Source organism: Pseudochaenichthys georgianus, chromosome 4, assembly GCF_902827115.2.
Source record: "Pseudochaenichthys georgianus chromosome 4, fPseGeo1.2, whole genome shotgun sequence".
Lineage (NCBI taxonomy): Eukaryota > Metazoa > Chordata > Actinopteri > Perciformes > Channichthyidae > Pseudochaenichthys > Pseudochaenichthys georgianus.
This window is the reverse complement of record NC_047506.1, coordinates 25050952-25073152: the sequence shown is the minus strand read 5'-3', so window position 1 is coordinate 25073152 and position 22201 is coordinate 25050952. Positions and strand designations below refer to the sequence as shown.

Below are 22201 nucleotides of genomic sequence, written 5' to 3'. Positions count from 1 at the left end.
TGTGTGTGTGTGTGTGTGTGTGTGTGTGTGTGTGTGTGTGTGTGTGTGTGTGTGTGTGTGTGTGTGTGTGTGTGTGTGTGTGTGTGTGTGTGTGTGTGTGTGTGTGTGTGTGTGTGTGTGTGTGTGTGTGTGTGTGTGTCTGAGAGAGAGAGAGACACTCCTTCTGCAACCTCCCAAACTTTATTTTTATGTGTGCATTGTTATTTGTGCTTGAGCAACATTTTACTTGAACTTTATTTCAATTAAATTAGTTATAATTATTGTCCTACACAGGCGGCGTTTATCCAGCAGCCACAACATCCATCTGTGCCAGCCCCCAGGTCAAGATCTACTGTGGCTCAAGGGCCTTTACCAGAGCCATCACCACCAAGGACCAGCAGACCAGCATCACTACAGCTGCCTCCACATCCATCTGCGGCTGCCACCAGGTCAAGATACACCTCAACACAAAGGCTCCACCACAGCCATCACCTTCAACCCAGCCAGCAAGGAGGTCTCGTGGAGGTCTCGTATAGCACTTGTACACCCCACCTACACAGCAGCCCATGCACCATCACCCCCACCTACACAGCAGCCAGACCCACTGTCTTGGAAGACAGACAAAGACCTTGACACTGTCTTGACATTTATAATGAATAGTTGGTTGAAAGTTCTGATGTTCAATATTGTAAATAGTGAGATTTTCCAGTTTCTTATATGTATATACATAGTTGGTTGAAAAAAACATATTTATAATAAATTGTTGGTTGAAAAAAAAAGGTTGAATGCTCAATTTGTATTTGTACACATCACATGAACCTTGGTATGTAATATGAAGTCATTATTCAGTCCTAATGTATCTCAGTCCCTGCTGTGGTGAAAGTAGAGTGATAAACACCTATTTTACTCAAAATTTGAATTTAATTTTTTTAATTTTAGACATGAATAACACATTTATATACAGTGTAATTCAAATATTTCACTGCTTTTGTGATCCTATGACTTTGGTAACCAAATCTAAAACACCAAAACAATTCGATCACATGAGTACATTTGTGTTTTCACAAGAGTTTTGAAGATTTTCCAAAATTCGGATGTCACATTTTAAGGTTTTGAGCTACTTATCTCATCAAACAGTGCTCTAAGGTGAGCAATATGCATATATAGCAAGACCAGAGATTGTCCTGAACATTTTGATATTTAACACATGGGGTGCCATGTTAGAAGAAATACATTTAAAAGGTGATTTAAGAAAACATCTAAAAATCGAGAAAATACCCCTAGACTCCAGAGGCTTAAGAATGGTAAAACTGCGCCCCCTGGGTTGTCATTCCTAAATTATGAATGACAGCTTGTGGAAAGTTTGCTAGACTACTGGTTGCATGGCAACTAGGCATCTCACAAGTTGCGGTAATTGGTTAGTACAATAAAGAAAGGATTTGTTTTGGAATTATTTTGTGTTCCGTTTTTTCTTGGGCGGCCCTCAATCCAATATTGGGTACCTAAATTGGCCCTCACTCATCAAAACTTTGAGAACCCCTGCCTTAAAGGAACAGTACCTTGTAATTTGTCATACTACTTTTATTTATTATATTTTTAAAGGGATTGGTCAATGTTATCATTGACCAATTTTAAACGTGTATCCTTTAATGAAATCACTTTTGAATGACTTTATGCTTACTATGTTTTAATGTGGGTTACATCCTCCCCACTTTACCTAATGCACGTCCCTGTGCATTGTTTTAGAAGTCTATATTGTCAGGACTCTTTGTGTTTCTAATTTAGGTTCTATGAGTGAATCTGTTATGACTTCAGTAAGGCTCTGAAATAAAGACTGTACTATCATAGCTAATGGATTTCCCAGCTCAGGGTAAGTCAGTCTTTTAGGGGTCTTTCTGTCTCTGATGGATCTTCTGAGGGTTTCTTTCTCCATTTCCGTTTCAGATTGATTGATATTGCTTTCATTTTCATTCTTCTCCGGAGTTGCTTGAGTTGGTGAATGGACACTCAGGACCTGTTCAGGTAGGTATGCTGGTTTCTGTCCAGCAGGTGGACTGTTTCCACAGGGATCAGGTAGGTTGCTTTCTGCAGGGTCTCTAGCAGATAAGTCACAATCAGAGGTTTCCACAGGCCTGTCTTCAGGGAAAGCTTCGGCTACATCTGAAGATTTTTGCTCAATAGTAGATACAATTTCAAGAGGTTCTTGTTCAATTTCACTAAGGGGCTGTTCTGTAGTTTCGGAGATGTTATTGAAATCTACAGCCTCCACACTTAGGTATCTGTGACCATCGCGATAATATTCATCTGGGTCAGATTGGGATTCATTCTCATTAGCTCCATCAGAGCTTTCTTGTCTTGGTTGCTGTCGAGTTCTTGACCGTCTTGGGGGCCCTTGTGTGTTAGTTCCATCTTCCACTGGGGTTAAAGGAAGGAAACCACATGGCAGCAAAAGGTCACGGTGTAGGGTTCTTTGTGGACCTTTTCCATTTTCGGCCTCACAACATATACTGGAACGTCTCCAGATTGTCTTAGGACGATGTAAACGTCTGTCTCCCATTTGTCCGCTAGCTTATGCTTACCCCTAAGGCGAATGTTTCTGACCAAGACTCTGTCACCTTCTTTTAGAGTAGATTCAACGACACGTTTATCGAATCTTGTTTTGTTGCGATCTGCTACTTTCTTTGCATTTTCAGAAGCAACTCTGTAGCTTGTTTCGAGATGGGATCTCAGGTTTTGAACATACTGAGAGTGTGAACCTGGTTGGTGATGAACAGGTAAGCCAAATGCCAGATCGACTGGCAAGCTAGGCTGTCGCCCAAACATTAGCTCGTAAGGGCTAAACCCAGTTACGTCATTTTTAGTACAGTTATAGGCGTGTACTAAAGGTCTGACATGTTCTCGCCAATGGCACTTCTTTTGATTCTCAAGAGTTCCCAGCATGTTAAGTAGGGTTCTGTTGAAACGTTCAACGGGATTGCCCCTTGGATGATATGGAGTAGTCCTGATTTTCTGGGTACCAATGATCTCACACAGTTATTTTATTGTTCAAGACTCAAAGTCCCGATGCTCCACATCGGCTGACATTTTAGGCCAATAGAAACGTGCTCTGACCAGGTCCAGAGTACGTTCAATGCCCATGTGGCCAAGGTCGTCATGAAGGCTCTTTAGTACAGAGGGTCTCAGCTCCTCCGGCAGTACAAGTTGATAAGACATGCGTGCACCTTCTTGTCTTCTGCGGTACAATATACCATTTATTAGTTCGAGTCGGTTCCATTCTCTCAACATCAGGCAGATTTCAGGAAGTTCTTTTCTGATAGAGGGTGGGGGTTTTTCTCCAGACTCTATTTGGTGGATTACTTCCCTGATGCAGGTATCAGCTTTCTGCTTTTCAACCAGCTCAGCAACGGTGAGATGAAGAATGACAGGTAAGCCACCAAACTGTTCCTCAGCTTCATAGCTTGCTGGTATGGCATTTGGATTGTGTGCTAGAGATAGGACTAAGGTGGTACCAGACAATTCCTCTGCATGTTCACCATTGATGGTGTTATGGACAAGGTACTTATCACAAATGGCCTTGACTGTGCTCTCAGCAATCAAGCATGACTCTTCATTTTCAGACAAGTGCCTTTGAGAAAATTGCTGTATCCTCTCCATCTCTTTTTCTGAGATATGATCATCTGCCAACTCCACTGTGTGGCCTTCTAGACAACCCATCTGCGTCCTGATTCTGCTTTTCTGCTCTGTATTGCAGTTGGAAGTCGAAAGTTGACGGAGCGGCTAGCCATCTGTAGCTTGTGGCGTCAAGCTTGACAGAAGTGAGGACGTAGGTCAATGGATTGCTGTCAGTAACAGCTAGGAATGGGCTTCCATACAAATAGTCTTGGAGTTCTTCGGTGACTGTCCATTTAAGGGCAAGGAACTCCAATTTGTGTGCTGGGTATCTGGCTTCACAAGGTGATAAGCCACGACTCGCATATGCAATGACACGTTTCTGTCCTTGCTGTTCCTGGTACAGGACAGCACCTAGTCCTATCGTGCTTGCATCTGTGTGTAGGACGTAGGGTGACTTAGGATCAGCAAAACCAAGGATTGGAGCTGTTGTTAACTTGTCAATGATAGTTTCAAATGCAGCTTAGCATTCTGTTGTCCATCTATCACCAAATACCTCTTTAGGATTGTGATATTTCTCTGTTTTCACATCGGGCTTCTGATTTTTCTGTGTAGGTGGATAGCCGGCAGTGAGTGAATTGAGAGGTTTCACAATCTTTGAGTAGTCTTTTATGAACCGGCGATAATAACCGCACAATCCCAAAAAGGTTCTTAGCTCCTTCAAGTTATTTGGTTTTGGCCAGGTTTTGAGTGAGGCGATCTTTTCAGGGTCTGTTTCAATGCCTTTTTCTGACACAATGCGGCCCAGATATTTGACAGTCGTCTGGAAGAATTTACACTTCTCAGGAGACAACTTCAGGCCATACTCTCTCAACCTTGTGAGTACATTTAATAACCTTTCTTCATGTTCTTCAAGTGTTGACGAGAAGACAATGACGTCATCAATGAAAACAAGGGCTTGTTTGAGATTCAAATCTCCCATGCAACGCTCCATGAGCCTCTGAAACGTGCTAGGGGCATTTGTTATCCCTTGAGGCATTCTGTTGAATTCAAAGAATCCAAGTGGGCAGACAAATGCAGTTTTTTGCTTGTCTGACTCTTCCACCTCGATTTGGTAAATGCCAGACTTTAGATCCAATACTGAGAACCACTTAGACCCGTTCAACACTGAAAAGGTTTGGCAAGGCATATGAATCCTTCACTGTTTGGAGGTTGAGTTTTCTGTAGTCGATACAGAGTCGGACATCACCGTTCTTCTTTCTGACAACCACAATCGGTGAAGAGAAGGGGGATTCTGATTCACGAATTATTTCAGCACTGAGAAGTTCCTGGAGATTCCTACGCACAGCTTCGATGTCTTGTGGGTCTATGGGTCTCGTTTTGTGTTTGAATGTGGTTTCGTCACTGAGCTTTATGTGGTGTTTTAATTTGTCAGTGCGCCCAAAGTCGAGATCATGCTGTGCAAAAACATTTGACATCGAGTTCAGTTTTTCAGTTATGCGTTCTTTCCATTCATTGGGAACTGAGGACTCTCCAAAGTCAAATATTTTCTTTGGTATTTGGTCAGGTTTTGTTTGAGTATCTGAGTTGTTGTGAGTGACAGGCTGGACACTTTGAATGGCATTGACTTCAGCTATCACGCTCTTTGGGGAGATAGTGATATCGTGGTCAGATTCATTTTTGAGGATCACTGGTACACAACGAGGTAGTTTTGGTGGGAGACTTGCTAACCCATTTGTGACCATTATGCCACCTGGCAAAGAGGATGTTTTTGATGATTCAATCACCATCCACTTTCCTGCATTGGGTATTTTGCAGCTGACTGATCCTTCCACCACCTTGGTCTGACCAGGGCCAAGAGTCTCTGGGTCTTTTCCAGACAGTCTCACAACTCCTAGGCTGGAGTCCACTTCCTGTCTTTGTCTCAGTTTGAGGGTTTGGAGAAGCACTCTGTACCCATAGGGCAATAACTGGGAGTTCTGAAGTGCAGCACTTGTGTACAACTCATAAAGAGTAATAATAATAATAATACATTTTATTTTTAGGCGCCTTTCATAACACCCAAGGACACCGTACAATTTGTTAAAAAAAACAAAAACAAAAAAAACGCTAATAGGCAACAGAACATGATAAAAACACAAACAGGAAATCATGGAGGAGACAGTCAAGTGGACACAAATGAGACATATAATGGGGAGCACTACAGTGAGTAAGCAGATTTGAACAGGTGGGTTTTTAATTGGGATTTGAATATGGTGATTGTGTCTGACTGTCGGATGTGTGGCGGGAGGGAGTTCCAGAGTCTGGGAGCAGTGCAGCTAAAAGCCCGAGCACCCATGGTGACGAGGCGTGGGGTGGGGACGGTCAGCAGACCAGCAGAGGAGGAGCGGAGGGAGCGAGAGGGGGTGTACTCCTGAAGAAGGTCAGCCAGATAGGGGGGGGGGGCAGGTTATGTAGGGCTTTGTAAGTGAGCAGTAGGTTTTTGAAGTTGATACGGGATGGACAGGGAGCCAGTGGAGTTGGATGAGGATGGGGGTGATGTGTTCGGAGGCCTTGGTGCCTGTGATGATCCGGGCTGTGGAGTTCTGTATGATTTGTAGTTTATTGATGAGCTTGGTGGGTATGCCTGAGAGGATGGCGTTACAGTAGTCGATGCGGGACGTGACAAATGCATTGACCAGGACTTCAGTGTTTGATTGAGAAAGGGATGGGCGGAGTCTGGAGATGTTGCGTATGTGGAAGAAGGCAGTCCGGGTGATGTTATTTATGTGAGGTGAAAATGAGAGGGAGCTGTCCAGGATGACACAAAGGCTCTTAACTTGGCCAGAGAAGGGGATGGAGTAGCCATCAATGATGAGGTTGGAGGCAGGGGAGGATGAGGTTTTGGAGAGGGTGGTGTTGGTGCCAACCAGCAGGGCTTCGGTTTTGCTGCCGTTGAGTTTTAGGAAGTTCCTGCTCATCCAGCTCCTGATGTCCTGGAGGCAGTTGGTGAGAGAGGTTGGGGGGAGGGCAGTGTTGGGTTTGCTGGAAATGTAGACCTGGATATCGTCGGCGTAACAGTGGAAATGGACATTATGATGACGGAGGATAGTGCCAAGGGGGAGTAGGTAGATAATAAACAGGAGTGGACCCAATACTGACCCCTGAGGAACACCATGTGAGACAGTGGAGCAGCTTGACCGGTGGGTGCTGAGACGGACATATTGTTTTCTGTCTGTGAGGTAGGATGAAAACCATGAGAGTGCAGTACCAGCGATCCCAATGTCTGCCAAACGTTTGATAAGCAGTGTGAGATGGTGTCAAAGGCAGCTGTGAGGTCAAGGAGGATTAGGATGGTGAGCAGTCCAGAGTCAGCTCCACGGAGGAGGTCGTTGGTGATTTTTACCAGCGCTGTTTCGGTGCTGTGCTTTGAGCAGAAACCCGATTGGAAGAGTGTCAAGGGTGTTAGTGTCTATCAAAACTGTTGACAGGGTTGACTGCATGTCAGGGACGATCAAGGCTAAAGTGGGCACTTCAAAGTCAAGGCCAAGGGAACTCCTAGGGAATGTGATATTAACTTCAACATATCCAAAATAGGGGACATCTTGGCCATTAGCGGCTTCTACTTCAAGTAGGTTGTTTAAAGACTCAATAGGTAAGTTGGATAGATTCTGTTCGTAGAATAATTTGGGAATTGTGGTTACTTGCGAACCTGTGTCTAACAAACAGTTAGTCTTTCTCAGCAATTGTCACATGTGCAGTAGTTTTAGCTCCAATGAGCCCTTTTGGTATGGTTATTGCTCTCTGTTCCGAGTTAGAAAAGGCTAACCATTTACGTTGCTTCCCTTTGGGACTCTTAATCTGTTTCTCAACCTCCATTTGTCCCTCAACAGTGGCTGGTGTTCATTGAAATAATCTGATGGTGAATGACCTTTCTTCATCTCCCATTCCATCCGTTTCTCTTTCAACTGTTTCCTTTTGAAGGCTACGAGAGAGGGGTTTGCTTCAGCCTCACATTGGGGCTTTATGTGTCTGTCTTCGCCACACCTGAAACAGTACCAGGGTTTTGGCTGTTTACTATGGCTGTTATTATTGTTATCATGGATGCTGGGCAGTGTTTTCTTCTGTTTAGTCCCATCAGTTGAAGATTTGGTAGTGGCATCTGCTTTCTTTGAGCTGGTTTTGTCATCTTTGAGTATAATCTGTGTCAGCTGAGACTGCAAATGAGCTATTTGTTTTTTCAGTTCTTCCATTTCAGATCTTGACTCATTGTGTCTTTGTGGTGATGAGTTGCATTCTCCTGTGCACTCAGAAGAAGCAGCTTGGAAGTGTGAGGACACCTTCTGTCTTGATACACCGAAGTATTGTTTCATTCGGCATTCTTTAGAGTTGCGTTTGTCTTCCCCAGTGCGGAGCAGCAAGAGGAGCTCTGCAAAGGTAGGTGGAGTTTGCTTCTTTTGTTCTAACTTCAGCTCTGAAATTAGAGCATTGTCCCAGCGGCCTCTGCAAAATTGTTTCAGGAGCTGGCTGTCCAGATCAGTTGCTTTTACTCCACCTCTCCTGAGGGTGGTGTTCAGCATTACTTGTAGTCGTTGAAGGTAGGCGGAAGATTTCTCACCGTTGTTTTGTAGTGTGTTTATAAACATGGCATAGAGGTCATCTCCATCTTCAACTGTGCCATAGGCTGAGTCTAGAATGTTCAAATAGAGTGATGGGGATGAGTTAGGAGTTACTATGTCACTATGTCAACTGCAGGTGACAAGAGGCTTTCTAGTATTCTTTGTGATTTGTGAAGATCTGACTGTTGAGCATCTCTCAATAGGAAATCTGCGTTAGAGCACCAAGTCTCATAGTCAACTTCGTTGTTTGGACGGGGGCAGCGTCCAGAGAAGGGTCGGAGTCTTAATGAAGCATGCATTTGTGCTGTTGAGTCTTCACGCTTCACAATATGTTCAATAACAACCTTCTGCAGATCAGATGGATAGAGATCAGTGAAGCTCAGAGTAGGCTGAGTCTTTTCTTTGGTGTGTTGTTGAGATGATGCTAACCTGGGCTCAGGGATATGAACACTTTGTGGAGGAAGAACACTAGGCTGTGGACTCACCTGTGTTACAATGTTGAAACTTTCCTCACGGTTTATTTCAGCATCATCATGTTGACTCTCACGATCCTCTTGTTCAACAGTTTGACTGATGTGATGGAGCTCCTTTCTCAGCACCTCTGCAAGGTCTTTGCCACTGTGCTTTGCAATTTTCTTCAATTCCTCAAGGTACGTTTGTGTAGTGGATTGGCCAACTGTAGAAATGTACACACCTGCTAAGGCTTTGATATCAAAAGCAACATCTGTCTGAGTCTTGCTTGCAAGTTTGTATGGCAAAATGTCCAACAGTGACTGTACAGCTGTGCCATACGTAAACTCTACAATCATTTGCAGGCTAGATCCAGCCTGGGGCAGGTCTACTGGGATTCTTCTCTCAATCGAGCCATATTGGTTTAAGAAGTCATAAAGCTCTTCGTCTGTCTTTGTATCTGTTAGGCCACTAACTAAGAGCGAGTTAGGTATTTTGACGCCTAATGCATGAATTTCATCCATATTGATGAAAAGGCTTCTTAAATCTGTTTTATTTGTATCCAATCCTGGCTAGCTCGCCAATTTGTAACACTTCTTATCTTGGGCTATGCTATCTGACTAGAAGGATTATGGGTTCTACTAGAGTGGATAGACAGGTAAGTAATTAGACCAGAGACCAGGTGGTTTGAATAGAACAGCCGGCAATTTACTGACGAAATAGACAAATAGACAAAACATTAAACATAGACAATGAATATTTTCTGCAGTATAATCAGAGGTAAGTATTTCACCTATCCCTTGTTTTCTGATTTCTGTGACTTAGTAAATGGTATCCATACAGGATGAACAAAATAAAATAGCCTATTTTATTTTAGACTGGTCTACTAAGTATTATTTATAGATTTTTCCTATTTTAATCTCTTCAATATCCTGAGTTAACTCTTTTTCTTTTCACCGGTAAAATATATCTAATTCAATGAAAAAAACACAATTGTACCATCAATGAAATCAAATGACAAATGAAAACCTAGTGTACAATATATAGTGTCTCTTTAAATCCAGGTTAGGGCTGGGCGATTTGGCCTAAAAATAAATTTAAAAAAATGTCTAACTAATGGACAATTTTCGATTTAAACCTCGATTTGTTCTGTTTTTTTCTAAACAAACCAGACTAAGGCAACATTTCAATACATATTTTCTTTAATAACACAATAAAAATAAATGAGATTACCAAGTAGTCTAGGCCTATGTGAACAAATCAGTTGTTCAAGAATTAAAACAATTAAATAAAAACAGCACCACGGCACTTGGCTGTCATTAATGTGCAAAGATTTTTTTTAAATCAAACTGAAAAAAAAATCTCTTTTAGGCCATCCCTGAAAAAACTTGTAAAATGAAATACAACAAATAATAAATAATGATAATGAAATGAATAATAAAAAAATACCCTCAAACAAAATAACATCCCTTTAACTTTCTAGGAAGTTGTCTTTCTACAGACCTTACACAGAACAGTTGTTTGTTCTATGTATGACCGCTTGTACCCGAACCACTTCCATACAACTGAAGTAGCACCTTTTTTAGGAATGAGTTCTTCATCTGTGTTCGTGGACATTTTTATGGTACGTCTATCGGTGAAGCGGTGAATGTGATTGTAGTAGGCTATGTGACTACCCGATCTGCAGCTCTGCACATGCGTACAGTGTTATAAATTAAAATGAATGTTTTTGATGGCACAAAGTACCTTAAACATACCGTCAGTTTAAATGCTGTTTTATACTGAAAAACCAGAAGTTCTCGTGCGCAGTTGTTAAGCTTTTATTCTGAAAATCCTTCATCTCCGGTTAGCATTTAGCATACGGCTAATATACGATTTACTATAGAGGTGAATTTAGTAGCGATATGACACGGAGTGTTGCACACCGAAACCTACTGATTTCAACACTACAACTACTGTATAGTAGGGGTGTAACGGTTCACAAACATTTCGGTACGTACCTCGGTTTTTGGGTCACGGTTCGGTTCGGTACGTTTTCGGTACAGCAGAAAAAATTATCACAAAACATAACATATTTTTTTTGAATTATTATTAAACTGTGAATAATGTATTCACTCAAATAAATGCAAAATATAATAAAATAAACATTAAGGTGCAGCATTTCGATGAACTGAAATAATCTGTATTTTAACTTTACTGTACTAGTACTCACAAAACATAAACTATTAGTTTTTGGTTTTTAATTATTATTAAACTATGAATATTCACTCAAATAAATATAAAATATAATAAAATAAACATTAAGGTGCAGCTTTTCGATGAACTGAAATAATCTGTATCTGAACTGTACTGTACTAGTACCTAAGCAGCCAGTTTGACATTATGACTTGCTTGTCATTGTATTTTCATGTTTTTTTAAAGAAAAATGTACTTGTCCACATTGCTTGCTGAAAGGGCAGATCTGCTGGCACTAATGTCTCCTGCTGTGGAGAACACCCTCTCCAGGGACAGAGGTAGCAGATACAGCCAGGTAGCGCTTTGCTAACATGGCAACATAAGGATATTTGCCGTTTGTAATAGCTTTGGCTCGGTCTGAAGTTTTTGCGAGTGGTGGAGGCTTAAATGCTAGCGGGAGTTGGGTTTGTACTTCAGTCTTTTGGTACCGGTGATATTCACGTTCGGGTGATGCCTTTTCAAATGAGTGTGCAAGTTTGATGTATTGCCAGCCGCGTAACCAATGTTAGTTGAACAATGCCGACAAACAGCTTTGGTTCGGTCCACCTGTCTTTGTCCGTCATCCTTGTACGTAACTGCGAAACCAAAATGTTCCCAAACCGGAGACTTCAATGATGCTGGAGGATTTTCGAGCTCAACTTTATCTGCGTTCGCCATTTCGACAGTTCCTCAAATTACTGACTACATTTGAACGCATCCCTCTGACCAGCTCGTCCAATGAAATGACTTTCTCGCTCTATGACGCGTTGATCACAATGGGTGCAAATTACTCTGAATGCTGCGACGCAGCACCGGAGATTACTTCCAAGAAGTTGTTCACGTTCTCAATTTTTTACGTTTAACGTTATATGCGTTCGGTACACTTCGGTACACACGTGTACCGAACCGAAGGGCCCGTACCGAATAATTTCGGTACGGGTACGTGTACCGTTACACCCCTACTGTATAGACGTCGAGATATTATTATTGCTGAATATTAAATGAAGGTACAGTTTATTTGAATACGTTTGTTTACAGACGTGGGTAGCATGAGACAACATCCGGAACTACCAGAAATGAAACCAGCCGTGAAGTTTTCCCTGTATTGAGTATTGATTACAGTGTTCAAAACCATATTAAATGAAAAGTCATGAAAGAGATAAGGAGGAGAAAAGGCGTGTTTAGTTATATATGTAATGTACAATGTCTGAGTCCTCTGTTATGCTCAACAACGAACAACGAACACAGCATAACAACAGCAGATCGGGCAGAGCTGCAGATCGGGTAGTCACAGGCAATGTGGCTGAGTTTTGTGCGCGTTCTGGAAAGTGTGAGAGTACGCTTCTACGGAGTCCCTTAAAGCAAGCAGTCTAGAAATGTTTTAAAATCGCGATTTTTCGGTTCAGCCATTTCACAAACCGTAGGAAAGTAAAAATGCAAATTAATCGTGAAAACCGAAAAAATCGCCCAGCCCTAATCCAGGTACAACTTAAATCCAGTTCCAACCTTATAATTTCTTCAATACTCCTACCACTCTGGCAGTGAGTTCAGCTATTGTCTCTTGATAAACCAGCAAGTCCTCGCGAAGATCGCGAAGATCAAAGCAGTCTGTGGGTCTGGCTCGCCATCTTGTATCAGAGCGCGTGTGTGTGTTGTCCTCTCACTCGCGATCAACTTTTTTATCCAGTCCAAAAAAACCTGACCAAAACACCGTTGGTTAATGTTCTATACCATCTACTGGGTTTCCCGACCGTGTGGATGGTATTTTTATCTTTTTTAAATCAACTTTGAATCACTTTTACTATAATTTACTCCGCTCGTCTAATCTGCGTCTTGCTCCGTTTTCTCTTTTCTCCTGCTATGTAGAGATGGGCGAGTCCTGATTCATCCGGATCATTAACCCGGATCCTAGAAATGAGCTGGTCGTGACGAGTCTCCCCTCTCCATTAACCCGAGTCCTTTGAGTCCTACACCTTGTGTGACGTACAAATTAAAACTATAAATTGCGTCACTCGCTACTCTCTTTATAACATGTAAAATAACATTACAACGTACCCCAGTCCATCTGCCTACCTTTTAGCAAGTAGGATAGCTTCCAGAAGTTATCGTTTGGCTCAGGGGAGGGGACGCGGATCAGTGAAACTTCCTGCAGACTCTTGGGGACTCAGAGGAGCCGTAAGTTACGGCTCCTAACCGTAATAGCATAGCAGATCCAGAGATCCATACTCGTCATGTGCACGAGCATAGCTGCGGCCGAGAAGACATTTTACTTAGGGGGTGTGGCCAAAAGTGGGGAGAGAGACTAGGCTTGTTTGAGACGCGTTGCGGCTCGCCTCGAAAGTAGACGAGAGTAGCCGATCGCAGCCGGGGGAGGTGTCAAAATGCTCGTCTTAAGTCGGACAGCTCGGACTCGGAGTCGGCTTGACTGGCTGGGTTTGCAATGGCGGAAATTGCGTTGGCGTTTTTCGTTGCAGATGAAGTGGATGCAATAGAAATCCCACATGTATTGTATGGAGAATGACATGATCTAAAGGGACTGTGATTGAGAGAAAATTAAATATTTGTTTACAATAAACATGAATATGTCATTTGTTTGATTTGCATTAAAAGACAATACCATTTTTGATTTAAATGATAGATTACCTTGTGCATTTGTTGCAGCCCGTGCTTGCTGCATAAGTGCAGCTGCTAAACTGTTATCTGAAAAATAATTTACATCATTTAAAATCATATCCAGATTGTTGGAATGCAATTTAGTTGTTTACTCACCATTTTGTAGTCTTTGGGAAATGTCTTGTGAGACTCTTACAGTGATGTCTCCCTGTCCATCACGCAGTGTAAGCACCACAAATTCCATTTTACCCACTAGACAAAGGTGATCTCCATTGCTTTATATAGGTTTGTTAATTCAGTCATGATGAGGAACCACACCAGTGACTGGGTTCCATAATTAGAAATGCTCCTCCCTCTTAATGTTTGCAAAACTGATAGGTGACAGGCTACAAATGATCAGTCCCTTCAGATCCGCACACATGAAGCTTAATGAGCATGAATTGAACAGACCTGCTACTGTGTTAATTCTTTAGCTGCCACTTTAAGCTTTATGATGTGTACAACATGGATGTAATTTGATTTAATCTTGCCATTTTAAATGATGTATTCAATAAATAAGGTTAAACCAAATCATTACATTACAATAGATTTTATTTTAATGATTTGGTTTAACTTATAGAGAAACTTTATTGTTATTGCACATATTACAGGTACTGAGACAACGAAATGCAGTTTAGCTTCTAACCAGGTGCAACAAGTGGTGAAGTGGAAAGTAATGTACACAATCTACAGAATAACATAGAATGAATTGAATGATGAATAAACAGTGGGGTATGAATACACTAGATATCAGCCTGTGAGCAGTATGAACAGTGTGTATGAATATGCTAAGATATATAAAGTATGAAAACGGTAAGCAGTATAGTATAACATATATAGATATTAATTTCATGATGATAAACATTGTGGAACAATGATGAAAAATGGGAATGGATGTGGCGACGTAAAACTGACACAAAACAACAACACACTTTTGCCAGCCAATTGGAGAGTTTCATCAGCAGCACGTGGTATAAACCACCAATGAGCGCTCAGCTCGAGATACCAGCGAGCCGTTTCCCATCAAGCATTTCGCTTCCGCAGCTCGTGGAGAGCAAGTGCGCCAACTCGCCTCGCCTCGCTCTCAAGGCTGCGGGCGTCTTTGTCCCGCGAGATTTCAAAGTCTCATGTGGGCGAGCCTCCAGAGCAAGTCGGACAGAATGACTAACCATCATGCAACGCACTAGCAAGACGTTGATCGCAACTGCGCAGGTCTTGCTTGTCTCAAACAAGCCTATTAACAGTAACATGTTGCAGCCCCTCCTCCAGCTCCCGGGGCTATATTATGCACGAGTCAACAGCAGACTCAGAGATTCGCAAATCCTGACTCACTGTGCAAAACACAGCAGACTCGTGCGGACTCAGAGCCGTAACCGTATAGCAGCAGATCCAGAGATCCACATCCACATACAAACACCAGTATTCCAATAATTACGCAGTCCATGAGAAAATGGGGGGGGGGGGGGGGGGGATATGATTAGATCTACATACACACTGTTTTCATGACCCAAATATGTATATATGTTCATTTTAATTAATTTCTTATTTTTCATAGTTATTTTATCATGGGTGGAGATACTGGGTGAAGATATGTTTGATTTTTTTAGTGTGCATTTTAAAAAATAAGTGTTGCATTATATTAGTTATTTTAATATGTTCCTTTACTAAAGCACATTTTGCACAATTGTGTTTTAATAATAATAATTGTATAATTAAGACATTATATTCTAACTGTTTTGCAATGTTCTATCATTTGTTTCTTTTTGTGTGCTATGTTCAAAATAAACGTTTTGCCAAGTAAGATCCTTATTGGAAATGCAGCTATTACACGCAGGAGACTGTAGCACAACATGACAATTTTGTTAGAAGTCTACACTGAAACTTCATGTAGAGCCGGAAACATAATGGACTTAATCAAAATCGCGAGATCCGTGAATCCAGGACAATGATCGAGAGAGACCAGTAGCCTACGAGTTAGTCAGCGGAACTTCACAGACTCAGATTCGCAAATCCTGACTCACTTTGCAAAATACAGCAGACTCGTGCGGACTCAGAGCCGTAACCGTATAGCAGCAGATCCAAAGATCCAGCAGACTCGTCGTCATGCACGAGTCGACAGCAGACTGAGATTCGCAAAATCGCAAAATGACCCTTTTTGTTTGTGATCAACATTTTTTATTAAAGCAAAAGACACTGTGTAGCGGAGGTTAATGTAATGTCAGTTTAATATGCTCGTGAAATGCAACAAGTTTTCGGTTTCACCGGTAGGATTTCTACGCTCTTGGTGATGCTGACTCATATGACTCAAATGACTCGTATGATCCGGATCTCTTCAATGACTGACTCAGAAGACCCTGAGTCCGTAAAAGGATCCGGATTTGCCATCTCCACTGCTACGCTGCGCGTGCCTGGTGGTGAGCAGAGATCCCTTAAAGGAACAGTACCTTGTAATTAGGGCTGGGCGATTTTTTCGGTTTTCACGATTAATTTGCATTTTTACTTTCCTACGGTTTGTGAAATGGCTGAACCGAAAAATCGCGATTTTAAAACATTTCTAGACTCCGCAGATTTGTTTTGCTTTAAGGGACTCCGTAGTAGCTTACTCTCACACTTTTCAGAACGCGCACAAAACTCAGTCACATTGCCTACTACCCGATCTGCAGCTCTGCCCGATCTGCTGTTGTTATGCTGTGTTCGTTGTTCGTTGTTGAGCATAACAGAGGACTCAGACTTTGTACATTACATATATAACTAAACACGCCTTTTCTCCTCCTTATCTCTTTCATGACTTTTTATTTAATAAGGTTTTGAACACTGTAATCAATACTCAATACAGGAAAAACTTCACGGCTGGTTTCATTTCTGGTAGTTCCGGATGTTGTCTCATGCTACCCCCGTCTGTAAACCAACATATTCAAATAAACTGTACCTTCATTTAATATTCAGCAATAATAATATCTCGACGTCTATACAGTAGTTGTAGTGTTGAAATCAGTAGGTTTCGGTGTGCAACACTCTGTGTTATATCGCTACTAAATTCACCTCTATAGTAAATGGTATATTAGCCACATGCTAAATGCTAACCGGAGATGAAGGATTTTCAGAATGAAAGCTTAACAACTGCGCACGAGAACTTCTGGTTTTTCAGTATAAAACAGCATTTAAACTGACGGTATGTTTAAGGTACTTTGTGCCATCAAAAACATTGATTTTAATTTATAACACTGTGCGCATGTGCAGAGCTGCAGATCGGGTAGTCACATAGCCTACTACAATCACATTCACTGCTTCACCACCGACAGACGTACCATAAAAATGTCCACGAACACAGATGAAGAACTCATTCCTAAAAAAGGTGCTACTTCAGTTGTATGGAAGTGGTTCGGGTACAAGCGGTCATACATAGAACAAACAACTGTTCTGTGTAAGGTCTGTAGAAAGACAACTTCCTAGAAAGTTAAAGGGATGTTATTTTGTTTGAGGGTATTTTTTTATTATTAATTTCATTATCATAATTTATTATTTGTTGTATTTCATTTTACAAGTTTTTTCAGGGATGGCCTACAAGAGATTTTTTTTTCAGTTTGATTTAAAAAAAATCTTTGCACATTAATGACAGCCAAGTGCCGTGGTGCTGTTTTTATTTTATTTTTTTTATTCTTGAACAACTGATTTGTTCACATAGGCCTAGACTACTTGGTAATCTCATTTATTTGTATTGTGTTATTAAAGAAAATATGTATTGAAATTTTGCCTTGGTCTGGTTTGTTTAGAAAAAAACAGAAAAATTCGAGGTTTAAATCGAAAATTGTCCATTAGTTAGAAAAAAATCGAGATTTTCTTTTTAGGCCAAATCGCCCAGCCCTACTTGTAATTTGTCATACTACTTTTATTTATTATTATTTTTAAAGGGATTGGTCAATGTTATCATTGACCAATTTTAAACGTGTATCCTAATGAAATCACTTTTGAATGACTTTATGCTTACTATGTTTTAATGTGGGTTACACTAATAATTGACACAGCATTTTTTGGCCATGTCAATCCCCGGCAGGCTGTCAGAAAAAGCTGATGATTCACGGTCCACATAAACAAGTCACTCATTAACACAGTGTGTGCTTTATAATAGCTGATGCCTTTACTTTCCTCCTGCTTCAGAGAGTGACAGAAAATAGTGAGCTCAGCAGAAAGCGGCTGCCTCTTGGACCAATAACAAGACGTATCAGATAATGACAGGGTCGTCTGATGAATGGCTCTGTTTTCTAGACATACACTGAGGAGTAGGCCTTGGGCAAACACAAAATCCCTCAGGTCACAAAGGCAGATGGATAAACTGCAGCTCTCTGTCACTTTTATCGCTTAACTACATGTCCCTGGATTAATAAATCTAGATTCATGACTGGCAGCTCCAGGCTCACACCCCCAGCCGCCGCCTTTTTATAACCTTGACTTAATCAAAACCTCTTCATGACTCCACTTCTAAACACATTTTCATATATGACCCCATAAAAAAAAGTAGGTACAATTTATTCTCCACTACTTTGATCTATCCTCACAGTGTTTCTCAAGACTCCTGCGTGTCATGAAGCATAAAGGACAGAGGGGTTTCGCAGAGAAAATGTCTCACCCATTCACACCAAATTGATTTTATTCAGAGGTTTATGTTCTCTCAATGCACACCATCAGCTCATTGGAAAGTAATACATTCTGATGAGACAGGGCTGTTTGCATATATGAAGCAGAGAGCTAGGCTTAAAATTCAAATCAACTTCTCTCGCAGCATATTTTTTACCAACTTTTACTCTGTCTTGGTGGTCTGGAGGAGATACATTTTCAGCAGTCTGAGAAAATAACAGAGCCACAGTGCTTCCCTCCTCACTCTTAGCTAAATAATCAAACACACCCTCCTACGGTCTCACACATCTGAGATGAAACGATCCTGAACAACCATTCGCTTCCACCGGTAAAATATTCAAAATGAAGACAGAGTTCAAATTGGGATTTACAGAAATGCTAAATAATTAAGTCTATCTGTAAGTTTGTGGTGAAGTGGTGCCTATGGTTACTGCAAAATGAAACGGATGAGAGTATGGAAGACACAATTCCGTTAAAGTTGATGAATGAAGGTGAAGTTGAAGGGAGGAGGAAGAATGATGCAGAGAGACATTGTCAGTCCTGGAAATGATGATGGAATGATTATGATTAATTAATGACAATTCCCATGAGAATAATGAGAGCATAAGTCATTTACTCAAATGCTTAATAAGACTTGTGTTTTCCAGACCAAAAACAATCACTTTCTCACTATACCATCACAAAACTACTTTATTTGACTAAAAAGGTCAGAGTGAAAGGCATACAGATTATATGATATCTAGGACCTACTTCCACCACTGGTTTTTTTTAACCAAGAAGAATTATTTTTCCTTTAACCTTAGCAGAGTTTTAGTTGCCTCATCTTGACCAAAACTTGAGGCAACACGAGTTTTGGAAGGCATTGATAATCAACTCAATAATAGTTGTAACACAAGAACAAAACAGAGTTTAGAGAGAAGTGTCCTCCGTGACCTCCACTCAGTTGAGCAATTGTTGAATGAGGCTGGCTTAAAGGTTATCAGTGGAGAATTCGATACAATTACAGAAATTGGCGAATGTCATGTAACAACAGCTGTTCAACTATTAACTGTGTGTGAGAGCGAAAGAGAGGGACAATCATATTAACAGAGAAAAACGGAGAGTATCACTGAGGAAGATTAATGTGAAAATGACAGAAACCTCCTGTCCTTCATGTACAAAACATGATGAATGATATGATGGTTCTTTACTGAGCTCAAACCTTCTCATTGTTTAGGAGGCATAATCTGGACCGAAGACAGGTCATTAAATGGATGATAAAATATCTGACTGATAGACAGTGAAGTGATGCAGTAAAATCTCAGCTTTTCTGATTTGTCTCTTGGAAATGGCTGTGTCTAAGGCTCCGAGCCAACACTCAATGAATCGATTACTTAGAGATTTGGGTCAATTTATTTCAAAACTGTCAATACCCCTTTCTACACGCGATCAATACAGTCGAGAAGCCACAATGCCCATGAATACATCCCTATTCTCGACTCTCCACACCGAGCACAACGGACCGGTGTCTGAAAAAGCTCATTAGTGGGGGTATTTTGTTGATCTGCCTACAGGGATGTCACATTAAAAGCTGCTCCTATTTACAACATAATTCAAAGAGAACACTATTACAGTGTGGGGAAGGTTTTTTATAGAGGTGCTGCTTCAAGAGTGCAACGACTGAAACGTTTCATTAAGACCTCCACGAGAGAAAACAGCTCATATGCATTCAGGGATTTAATGATGGGGATTAAGATGTATATCTATATCTGACACTTGTTGCAAGGTGAATTCCCACATTCATTCACATCTGTTTTCTCAAGCAGACATTAAATCAGCAGCCCTTTGTATGCCTTCAATTCTGAAATAATCTCTTTACCCAAGACCCACTTTCTAGGAGCTTTTGTGAAACGTGTCAAGTATAAAACTGGAGCCGAAGAAGTCGCATTCTCCTCCTGTGCAGCTTAACACATTCATGGGAAAACCACAGTCGTTCATATCATTCTCTCATGAGGGAAGATCAAATACGGGAATAGCTAAAATAAGAACAACACTTGTGGGACTTGCTGTCTCTTAAAACTTGACAGCTTTAAATCCCCAGAAGATGTGAGCTTTCAACCAAGCCCCCGTAGTTGTCGGATCAGACCCAGAAAACGGTTTGATTTGCAAAATTCACAGAATAAACTGAATGAGCCACAGTACTTCTTTCCAAACTGGAGAAACAGGTCGTAGCACAGATCAGAAGTAACTGCTTTAACAAATAAAAAGTGAGAACTCTTAATTAAATAATGAATGAGGCAGATGTTATGACTTTTATAGGAATGAGTTAGGGCTAGAAACAATTAGCCAATTAAATCATTTGATGAACGGTTTTGATCAAGTCATTTTTTAAGTTAAATTAACAAAGTGGCAGCTCCCCCAGTGTCAGGATTTGCTGCTTTTCTCTGATTTACATGGATGTAATAAAGTTAAAAGCTTTGGGTTTTTGGACTGATGGTCGGATTAAACAGGACACTTGAAGGCTCATCTACTTGGTAAATTGACATATTATAGGTTGCATAATGAATTGATCAATCAGGGAAATAAATAGATTGAGCAATGATAAAAAAAAAAAAGATAATTCTTTATGGCAGCCTTTTGTTATCAGAGTTTAAATTATCTTTATGAAAATGCCAGTTACAGTCATCTTTGTGAAAAGTAATAGGCCTACTTGTCATGATTGACCATTGTCCATTCTGCTAATAGGTTAGAAACTAAAACTTAGTTATTTTATATAACGGTCAACAGCCAAATGTTACAAACGTGCCAAATAGCCGACCCAATTAGCCAGTACGCTTTGACTCAAGAAACGTCCGATCTCGTGCAAAAACAATCCATGTTTTTCGCTTTTAACAACACTGAGAACGCACTCAACAGTCCGCTGTCTCGCAGGCAGCGCCCCTCACCTTCTCCACCTGTCCCACAGGAGCCGAGCAGCAGCCAGCCGAGCAGCGCAGTAATCCCAATGACTCTTTTGTACCCCAAAAACATGTTGAAGCGACGGGATGCTGCAGATTATAATCCTATAAATCGGAGGTACAGTGTGTCCGTCCGTCCTCCTTCTTTACTCCTCTGTCTCTCCTGCTCGCTTCTCTCCTCTCCTCCGGCTCCGCTCCGGCGCGCTGCGGTCGCCCTGCTGCCACAGTGGAGGGGCCGGCTGGGACCCAGTGGGGAGGAAGAGGAGGATGATACTCTCACACCGCCTTCCCTGCTACAAGTGATGGAGCGAAAGGAAGGAGTGAGGCAAAGAGGAGGGAGGGAAGAGTGTTGCAGGTCCCACAAATGGATCACTTTAGCGCAGTGAGTGCATGGCTGGTCGTGTTAACTCTTTATGCAGTATACAATTTATGCTTTCAAATGCAATAAACAAATCAGTGTTTACGTTTATTTGCATATAGGGCATGCAAAGTATGTGCCTCTTAGTTTGTGAGGAGTTTATGAGCTCTGCAATTAAAGCTAAAGCAGGCTTAAATCAGAGGAAATTAGAAAAGATAAAAAGAGAATACGTTTTTATTATTAGAATATTGTAGCAAACATACAGAGAATTGTTTCTAAAAGTAACACAAACACTGTTGCAAAAATGTATATGGGAGAAGTGCCAACAGCAGGTAAGCAGTGATGTGAGACGTGAGTTCAGATGGTGGCCTGGTATTCAGTTTAAGACATCTGCCAAGAACAGTCTTTTGAGACTTTTATGATTTACATAAAAAAATACATTTGATAACTTTGTAAAAATGTATGACTGTTACATATATTTCTCTTAAAAGTGGATTCTCACTGACTGTACAGTCATTTTCACATCATTCACAGTAAATTATCAAGTTATTAAACTGAGATTACAAAAAGGTGAACAGAGAAACTTGTTCTCCTTCAACAGAGGATTGTGTATACAGCCTTCTGGTGTCAGAACTCAGCAGTCAGCACATACATCATTCTGCACAGTGAAGGCCAAGTGAAGCAACATTAGGCGATACACACTTTTTAGAGAAGGCTAACTTCAAATGTATCACTGCATCACAGTTTGAGGACACTACAAAGTGATGCTG

The 22201-nt window shown here is 41.1% G+C and overlaps 1 protein-coding gene across 1 annotated transcript in view; it reads right to left on the bottom strand.

Annotated features, from left to right (window-relative positions):
• LOC117445922 (contactin-associated protein-like 4) overlaps window positions 1-21346 on the bottom strand; it is a 188271-nt gene extending 166925 nt beyond the window's left edge. The window contains exon 1 of the mRNA XM_034081867.1: window positions 21062-21346. Coding sequence (XP_033937758.1) covers window positions 21062-21146 — 85 coding nt within the window. The 5' untranslated portion in view covers window positions 21147-21346. The remainder of the gene's footprint in view (window positions 1-21061) is intronic.
• Window positions 21347-22201: the final 855 nt, after the last annotated feature.